The 10,000-nt window shown below is 52.7% G+C and overlaps 1 protein-coding gene across 1 annotated transcript in view; it reads right to left on the reverse strand.

The window, feature by feature from the left end:
• The window catches only part of dchs1b (dachsous cadherin-related 1b), a gene marked incomplete at both ends in the record, with an annotated part of 64,284 nt that overhangs the window by 22,805 nt on the left and 31,479 nt on the right, over nt 1-10,000 (reverse strand). The window contains 3 exons of the mRNA XM_084450392.1: nt 1,052-1,167; nt 5,357-5,652; nt 6,499-6,939. Coding sequence (XP_084306518.1) covers nt 1,052-1,167; nt 5,357-5,652; nt 6,499-6,939 — 853 coding nt within the window. The remainder of the gene's footprint in view (nt 1-1,051; nt 1,168-5,356; nt 5,653-6,498; nt 6,940-10,000) is intronic.

Below are 10,000 nucleotides of genomic sequence, written 5' to 3' on the forward strand. Positions count from 1 at the left end.
TGTTGGGGTTGTGATATTATGGAGATTACGGTACTGTGCCCTGGCCTGGGTCTTACCGGTGTTGGGGTTGTGATATTATGGAGATTACGGTACTGTGCCCTGACCTGGGTCTTACTGGTGTTGGGGTTGTGATATTATGGAGATTACGGTACTGTGCCCTGGCCTGGGTCTTACCGGTGTTGGGGTTGTGATATTATGGAGATTACGGTACTGTGCCCTGACCTGGGTCATACCGGTGTTGGGTTGTGATATTATGGAGATTACGGTACTGTGCCATGGCCTGGGTCTTACCGGTGTTGGGTTGTGATATTATGGAGATTACGGTACTGTGCCCTGGGCTGGGTCTTACCGGTGTTGGGTTGTGATATTATGGAGATTACGGTACTGTGCCCTTGCCTGGGTCTTACCGGTGTTGGGTTGTGATATTATGGAGATTACGGTACTGTGCCCTGGCCTGGGTCTTACCGGTGTTGGGTTGTGATATTATGGAGATTACGGTACTGTGCCCTGGGCTGGGTCTTACCGGTGTTGGGGTTGTGATATTATGGAGATTACGGTACTGTGCCCTGGGCTGGGTCTTACCGGTGTTGGGGTTGAGATATTATGGAGATTACGGTACTGTGCCCTTGCCTGGGTCTTACCGGTGTTGGGTTGTGATATTATGGAGATTACGGTACTGTGCCATGGCCTGGGTCATACCGGTGTTGGGTTGAGATATTATGGAGATTACGGTACTGTGCCATGGCCTGGGTCTTACCGGTGTTGGGGTTGTGATATTATGGAGATTACGGTACTGTGCCCTGGGCTGGGTCTTACCGGTGTTGGGGTTGAGATATTATGGAGATTACGGTACTGTGCCCTTGCCTGGGTCTTACCGGTGTTGGGTTGTGATATTATGGAGATTACGGTACTGTGCCCTGGCCTGGGTCTTACCGGTGTTGGGGTTGTGGTATTATGGAGATTACGGTACTGTGCCCTGGCCTGGGTCTTACCGGTGTTGGGGTTGTGATATTATGGAGATTACGGTACTGTGCCCTGGCCTGGGTCTTACCGGTGTTGGGGTTGAGACTGAAGCGACCGGCTCCGTTTCCTGACTGGATCCGGTACGACACCCTCCCGTTCTCCCCTTCGTCCTCGTCGCGAGCCATCACGTACACCACGACAAACCTGGCAACCACAACACAACCCACATGAGCTGGGATGAGAGCTAGCTGTGGGGCTAATGGAGTGGTCCAGCGTTGCCTTGGCCAGCCCCCTGGACACCCCATGTATAGGGTCAGAGGTACTGTAGGGTCTGGGTTAGACACAGACAGCTATTAGTGTTGAGACGGGTTAGCGTTAGGGTTAGATAGATAGATAGATAGATAGATAGATAGATAGATAGATAGATAGATAGATAGATAGATAGATAGATAGATAGATAGATAGATAGATAGATAGACGGACAGACGGACAGACAGACAGACAGACAGACAGACAGACAGACAGACAGACAAACGATAGATAGATAGATAGATAGATAGATAGATAGATAGACAGATAGACAGATAGATAGATAGATAGATAGATAGATAGATAGATAGACAGATAGATAGATAGATAGATAGACAGATAGACAGATAGATAGATAGATAGACAGATAGACAGATAGACAGATAGACAGATAGCTAGCTAGATAGATAGATAGATAGATAGATAGATAGATAGATAGATAGATAGATAGATAGATAGATAGATAGATAGACAGAAGCCTTTATTTAGACAGAACATACTGAGACCAGGTCTCTCTTACAGATGTTCCCTGCTTACAAACAACTGTAATTCCGAGGCAGAGAGAGAAAAATACAATAAACAAACAAAAACAAAACAGTAACAGAACGCTGACAACAATGACAGTGTACCAACATGAAGACAACAATTACAGTAATACAGTAGCACAGTATGAACACACAAAGTAGTGACAGTACAAGGGTGTAGAGCAGAATAATTACAAAGTAGAATAAGGAATAAGCATCACAGATGGCAGCTCAGGTTAGAGACAACCAGCCATTAGTGTTGAGAAGGGTTAGGATTAGGGTCAGGGTTAGAGACAGGCAGGGTTATAGTTAGGGTCAGGGTTAGAGACGGTGTTGAGCAGGGTTAGGGTTAGAGACGGTGTTGAGCAGGGTCAGGGTTAGAGACGGTGTTGAGCAGGGTCAGGGTTAGAGACGGTGTTGAGCAGGGTCAGGGTTAGAGACGGTGTTGAGAAGGGTCAGGGTTAGAGGCAGTGTTGAGCAGGGTCAGGGTTAGAGGAAGTGTTGAGCAGGGTCAGGGTTAGAGGAAGTGTTGAGCAGGGTCAGGGTTAGAGACGGTGTTGAGCAGGGTCAGGGTTAGAGGAAGTGTTGAGCAGGGTCAGGGTTAGAGGAAGTGTTGAGCAGGGTCAGGGTTAGAGGCGGTGTTGAGAAGGGTCAGGGTTAGAGACGGTGTTGAGCAGGGTCAGGGTTAGAGACGGTGTTGAGCAGGGTCAGGGTTAGAGACGGTGTTGAGCAGGGTCAGGGTTAGAGACGGTGTTGAGAAGGGTCAGGGTTAGAGGCGGTGTTGAGCAGGGTCAGGGTTAGAGACGGTGTTGAGAAGGGTCAGGGTTAGAGACGGTGTTGAGAAGGGTCAGGGTTAGAGACGGTGTTGAGCAGGGTCAGGGTTAGAGACGGTGTTGAGCAGGGTCAGGGTTAGAGACGGTGTTGAGAAGGGTCAGGGTTAGAGGAAGTGTTGAGCAGGGTCAGGGTTAGAGACGGTGTTGAGAAGGGTCAGGGTTAGAGGAAGTGTTGAGCAGGGTCAGGGTTAGAGACGGTGTTGAGCAGGGTCAGGGTTAGAGACGGTGTTGAGAAGGGTCAGGGTTAGAGGAAGTGTTGAGCAGGGTCAGGGTTAGAGACGGTGTTGAGCAGGGTCAGGGTTAGAGACGGTGTTGAGCAGGGTCAGGGTTAGAGGAAGTGTTGAGCAGAGTCAGGGTTAGAGACGGTGTTGAGAAGGGTCAGGGTTAGAGACGGTGTTGAGCAGGGTCAGGGTTAGAGGAAGTGTTGAGCAGGGTCAGGGTTAGAGACGGTGTTGAGCAGGGTCAGGGTTAGAGACGGTGTTGAGCAGGGTCAGGGTTAGAGGAAGTGTTGAGCAGGGTCAGGGTTAGAGGAAGTGTTGAGAAGGGTCAGGGTTAGAGACGGTGTTGAGAAGGGTCAGGGTTAGAGGAAGTGTTGAGCAGGGTCAGGGTTAGAGACGGTGTTGAGAAGGGTCAGGGTTAGAGACGGTGTTGAGAAGGGTCAGGGTTAGAGATGGTGTTGAGCAGGGTCAGGGTTAGAGACGGTGTTGAGCAGGGTCAGGGTTAGAGACGGTGTTGAGCAGGGTCAGGGTTAGAGACGGTGTTGAGCAGGGTCAGGGTTAGAGACGGTGTTGAGCAGGGTCAGCGTTAGAGGAAGTGTTGAGAAGGGTCAGGGTTAGAGACGGTGTTGAGCAGGGTCAGGGTTAGAGACGGTGTTGAGCAGGGTCAGGGTTAGAGGAAGTGTTGAGAAGGGTCAGGGTTAGAGATGGTGTTGAGCAGGGTCAGGGTTAGAGACGGTGTTGAGCAGGGTCAGGGTTAGAGGAAGTGTTGAGAAGGGTCAGGGTTAGAGGAAGTGTTGAGCAGGGTCAGGGTTAGAGGAAGTGTTGAGCAGGATCAGGGTTGGAGACGGTGTTGAGCAGGGTCAGGGTTAGAGACGGTGTTGAGCAGGGTCAGGGTTAGAGACGGTGTTGAGCAGGGTCAGGGTTAGAGACGGTGTTGAGAAGGGTCAGGGTTAGAGACGGTGTTGAGAAGGGTCAGGGTTAGAGACGGTGTTGAGCAGGGTCAGGGTTAGAGGAAGTGTTGAGCAGGGTCAGGGTTAGAGACGGTGTTGAGCAGGGTCAGGGTTAGAGGAAGTGTTGAGAAGGGTCAGGGTTAGAGACGGTGTTGAGCAGGGTCAGGGTTAGAGGAAGTGTTGAGCAGGGTCAGGGTTAGAGACGGTGTTGAGCAGGGTCAGGGTTAGAGGAAGTGTTGAGAAGGGTCAGGGTTAGAGACGGTGTTGAGCAGGGTCAGGGTTAGAGGAAGTGTTGAGAAGGGTCAGGGTTAGAGACGGTGTTGAGCAGGGTCAGGGTTAGAGACGGTGTTGAGCAGGGTCAGGGTTAGAGGAAGTGTTGAGCAGGGTCAGGGTTAGAGACGGTGTTGAGCAGGGTCAGGGTTAGAGGAAGTGTTGAGAAGGGTCAGGGTTAGAGACGGTGTTGAGCAGGGTCAGGGTTAGAGGATGTGTTGAGAAGGGTCAGGGTTAGAGACGGTGTTGAGCAGGGTCAGGGTTAGAGACGGTGTTGAGCAGGGTCAGGGTTAGAGACGGTGTTGAGCAGGGTCAGGGTTAGAGGAAGTGTTGAGCAGGGTCAGGGTTAGAGACGGTGTTGAGCAGGGTCAGGGTTAGAGGAAGTGTTGAGAAGGGTCAGGGTTAGAGACGGTGTTGAGCAGGGTCAGGGTTAGAGACGGTGTTGAGCAGGGTCAGGGTTAGAGACGGTGTTGAGAAGGGTCAGGGTTAGAGACGGTGTTGAGCAGGGTCAGGGTTAGAGGAAGTGTTGAGCAGGGTCAGGGTTAGAGGAAGTGTTGAGCAGGGTCAGGGTTAGAGGAAGTGTTGAGAAGGGTCAGGGTTAGAGACGGTGTTGAGCAGGGTCAGGGTTAGAGACGGTGTTGAGCAGGGTCAGGGTAAGAGACGGTGTTGAGCAGGGTCAGGGTTAGAGACGGTGTTGAGCAGGGTCAGGGTTAGAGACGGTGTTGAGAAGGGTCAGGGTTAGAGACGGTGTTGAGCAGGGTCAGGGTTAGAGGAAGTGTTGAGCAGGGTCAGGGTTAGAGGAAGTGTTGAGAAGGGTCAGGGTTAGAGACGGTGTTGAGCAGGGTCAGGGTTAGAGACGGTGTTGAGCAGGGTCAGGGTTAGAGACGGTGTTGAGCAGGGTCAGGGTTAGAGGAAGTGTTGAGCAGGGTCAGGGTTAGAGGAAGTGTTGAGAAGGGTCAGGGTTAGAGACGGTGTTGAGCAGGGTCAGGGTTAGAGACGGTGTTGAGCAGGGTCAGGGTTAGAGACGGTGTTGAGCAGGGTCAGGGTTAGAGACGGTGTTGAGCAGGGTCAGGGTTAGAGGAAGTGTTGAGCAGGGTCAGGGTTAGAGACGGTGTTGAGAAGGGTCAGGGTTAGAGACAGGCAGGGTTATAGTTAGGGTCAGGGTTAGAGGAAGTGTTGAGCAGGGTCAGGGTTAGAGACGGTGTTGAGAAGGGTCAGGGACAGACATGGTTAGAGTTATGGTAAGGGTCAGGGGTCAGGGGTCAGAGACAGACTGGCGAGTCACCCACCCAATGGGCTGGTCCTCCATGACGCTGACCCCGGTGGGCGAGCTGAAGACCGGGGCGTTGTCGTTGTCGTCCGTCACGAACAGCCGCGCCGTCACCGCCGCCCACCTCCGCTGCGCCGGGTCCACGGCCGAGTCCGACGCCCGCACCACCAGGAAGAGGGAGGGTGTGGCCTCATGGTCCAGCCGCTGGCCCAGGGTCAGGACCCCGGTGGTGGGGTCAAGGGTCAAGAGGTCGGGGGTGTCGGGCCAGCGGTGTTGGATGGAGTAGTGCACCTCGCTGTTAGGCCCGCTGCCGTCCTGAGGGGCACAGTGACATGCGGGCGTCAGTCAAACTTTCATTTCTGGCTTCTTTATTTATGCAGGAGTGATCCATGATTTTACAATGGAGCTCTCAGGCCAAATGGCTCTGGGTTGATAAATAATGTCTGATTGTTTAATAACGTGACCCTTTTTTTGTTGCTAGCTCGCTAGCTAACTTGTCACTGATGTGACTAAACATAAATCCACGGATGTTAGCTGCTTGGTCTAGCTGGTCTGGCTAATGTCTGTGGATGAGATATCCAACTCTATAGACGTATTTAGACATATACATATAATATTGACATTTGTAATAAATTTGAGTGAAAAATACATCTGAAATCGCATCCACGAACGTTACGAACCAGCTAGACCAAGCAGCTAACATTCATAACGTGGAGTTACGTTTACTGACATCAGTAACAAGTTAGCTAGCGAGCTAGCAACAAAAAAAGGTCAAATTATTAGACAATCAGACTTTTTACCCGGATACTATTTAGCAAACCGGACACATTTTGTCATGACAGAGCCTTGCTCACATAATAAAATATCACGATTCAATGATAATGATGATTTGCATGGAACAGGAGCAACAACATGCAATACATCTTTCAGTACATCTCCCACATTCTGGTCTCCATTCAGAGAAGTGAGTCACACTCCCCAAAGCCCCCAGACTTGACGCTCGCAGTAACAAGGTCGTGAAATGATTTAGTTTCGTGGTGAGTGCCTGACCATCTGTGGTCAGGCGCCTATTATAGGCGTGTCATAGGCGGTGTGAATAAGCATGCGTTTCCCCGCTGAGAGAGAGGGCGGCGCGGTGATACGGACGGAGGCTCCTCCCACCTTGTCCGAGGCCTGGAAGGTGTAGACGGACGCGCCGGGCTCCGTGTTCTCCGGGATCACGATGGTGACGGGGTCCTCGGTGAACTGCGGGGCGTGGTCGTTGCTGTCCTGCACGTAGACGTCCAGGTGCACCAGGTGGCTGCTGGGAAACGCCCGGGAGAAGTCGGACACCTCGACGAGTAGCGCGTAGCGGGAGCCCGCCTCGTAGTCCAGCTCGCCCGCCAGGTACACATCGCCCGTCAGACGGTCCACCATGAACCTGCCGTCGCGGTCCGTCCCTCCCACCACCAGGTAGGTCACCTGACCCTCCAGCAGCGGGGGCTCGGACTGCTCGTGCGAGCGGACCGAGCCGATGACGGAGCCCGGGGCGGTGCCCTCCACGGTGCTGAGGGTCATGGAGAGGGTGTTGGGCTTGGGGGCGGACTTGGACGAGCTGAGCACCTGGAGGGTCGCAGAGACAAACACAAGAGGTCAACGAGGTTTAAAACCTGGGTGGGAATAATACCGACATGCTTATAATCAACATCCGCGTTGGCCTGAGTCATCCTGCAGGGTCAGGACAGGTTCACGTTGAGTTCAGATCAATTATATTTGGAGAAAAACGCCCATTGGCTCCATTGTACCAGACAAAAGCAATCAAGCACAAAGCAATGGAAGTAAACAATGAAAGTTAAGTATTGTATTTCAAACGGTATTTCGACCCGTGTCTGGATGGAACTGTCACTCCCATCTCAATCTTCTAAACCGTGAGTCAGACTAAATAGTGCAGCGTAAACAGCAGCTGGAGACAGCGAGACTCGCAGGGGGAAAAAAGCCCAAACAGGAGAGGTGGGGCGGCCAGACCAGACTCTCCGGGTCCCGATGGTACTATCGTCAGAGTAAGCACTGTCTTCTCCTCGCCGTGCGGAGACATCGTAGCCTCCCACACGCCACAGAGAAGAGCACCAGTTGCTGAAATTACAGGGCTTGGCGTCACCGTGAGCGGCTTGTTGTGATTCAAACTAAACAATGATAGGCGTACCCAAAGAGGAAAAGAGTGAGTAAATAGTCGACCGGGGAAAACACACACACACACACACAAATAACGGCACCACAATTACTGGGTCCACACGCTAGCGTCCGGCTGCTTTGAAGGCTGTGTGCTGTGAGGCGACAGACAGATGGGAAGCAAATGTGTGTTGGAGTTTCTGACACTCTCAACAATGGCCTTGGGACCGAGAGCTGCTCCAGAGTGAACTCATCAAAGAGCAAGCGGGGACAGCGAACACAAACAGACCTCAACACCCACTCTCACACACACACACGCACTCACGCACACACGCACACACACACACTCATACGCATGCACGCACACACACTCGCATGCATTCACGCGCACACACACACGCACTCTCTCTCACACACACACACACACACACACACGCACACACACACACACACACACACAAACATTAACGGCTCAGTTGACTCCATTAAAGCTGAATGGGGAAGCCAGGAGGAGGAAGAAAGTGAATGGATTGTTATGATCAGGGCAAGGCTGAGAGGCCTAGGGAGGAGGAGGAGGAGTCGGCTCTGTCTGGTTGGACTACAGGAGGAGGAGGAGGAGGAGGAGGGGGAGGAGGAGGAGGAGGCTCTGTCTGGTTGGACTACAGGAGGAGGAGGAGGAGGAGGAGGCTCTGTCTGGTTGGACTACAGGAGGAGGAGGAGGAGGAGGAGGAGGAGGAGGAGGAGGAGGAGGAGGAGGAGGAGGAGGAGGAGGAGTTCAGGCTAGTTTCGTGATAACAGACATTGGACATCTTCTCCTCCGGAAGTTTGGAGACATCCCCATCGAAGATCTTCACCAGAACAGCGCTGAAAACCGACGCTACCAATCAGAGCCACTACATCTCCAATGGGGTGAAAGACCCACCTTACCGGAAATGATGTCCAATCAAACTGGAGTGGAGAATCAAAACAAAACATTCACCGCCCCGTTAGGAAGGACCACCCTAAAGACGCTGGATTGGTTCTGCAATGCAGGTTTTTTTCAATCTCTCAAATTGTTTCCACCCACTTTTAGCAACAAAACCTGAACGAACGTCTTCAGTCTCTAGTTGAGCGCAGCGTTTAGAGACTGACTCATGACAGGGGCTGGAGGCGGAGTCTATACTCCAGCTGACTGGACTACAGGGGGTGGAGGCGGAGTCTATACTCCAGCTGACTGGACCACAGGGGCTGGAGGCGGAGTCTATACTCCAGCTGACTGGACCACAGGGGGTGGAGGCGGAGTCTATCCTCCAGCTGACTGGACCACAGGGGGTGGAGGCGGAGTCTATACTCCAGCTGACTGGACTACAGGGGGTGGAGGCGGAGTCTATCCTCCAGCTGACTGGACTACAGGGGATGGAGGCGGAGTCTATACTCCAGCTGACTGGACTACAGGGGATGGAGGCGGAGTCTATACTCCAGCTGACTGGACTACAGGGGTTGGAGGCGGAGTCTATCCTCCAGCTGACTGGACTACAGGGGATGGAGGCGGAGTCTATACTCCAGCTGACTGGACTACAGGGGAGGAGGCGGAGTCTATCCTCCAGCTGACTGGACCACAGGGGCTGGAGGCGGAGTCCATTAATAACCCTAGAACATCCCTAGTATCTACCTGCGGGGGATTTAAGAAAACAGGTCCTTTCAGAATCCTTCTTCTGTTTGTTTGCGTGTTGTTGTTTGTGTCCCTCAACGTTCCTGAACGCTGTGTTTACTCTCCCAGCAGGAGCGTTCTCCCTGTAGAACACCCCCCATGCCTGCTCACCAACTGCTACAGTATGTGGAATATGATCTCAATATCATCGTGTGTGTGCGTGTGTGTGTGTGTGTGTGTGTGTGCCGGCTACTGTAAAGAGTGCTGTACTCCCCTCCCTGCGTGATCACACAGATTCGGGGCAGCTGGGCCTCATCAAAGCCCATCTGGGAACGTTTGTTTCGAAGGTGCCTGTTTCCAGCCTGTCTAATCTCAGCGTTGCACAACCATGGAGGGGGGTGGGGGGGGGGTAGCCATGGCAACGGACTAGCCAACGTTTAGCATCCTTCTCCTGTCGGGAATCGCATCAGGAAACGCATCGAGCTCAAGGTTCCTCAGTACAAACTGTGTGACAAGATGTGGCGTTGGGGTAAGCGGTGGTACTCTGTGATCGCGTCGGTGTGTACTGGAGGAAGATGGACCCCCCTGGTAGGTGTTAAGACGTTACAGAACCGTAACTCGGTCCAGACCTGTTCTCCTGCCGTTCCAGGGTTCCAGGGGTTTCTCTGAGTGGAATGGTGAGAGGTCTGGTAACCTGGGCGACGGTCGCCCGGACTGGTGGCAAGGCGAACGGGGAGTCTCACCTGTACGGAGCAGCTGTGTGTGTGTGTGTGTGTGTATATCTGTGTCTATCTGTGTGTGTCTGCCTGACTGCCATGGTGTACTGTATGTGTGTGTCTACTTGTCTGATTGTGTGTGTATGTGTTTGTGTGCCTGCCTGTGTGT

Source organism: Borostomias antarcticus (genome assembly GCF_949987555.1).
Source record: "Borostomias antarcticus genome assembly, chromosome: 15".
Taxonomy (NCBI): domain Eukaryota; kingdom Metazoa; phylum Chordata; class Actinopteri; order Stomiiformes; family Stomiidae; genus Borostomias; species Borostomias antarcticus.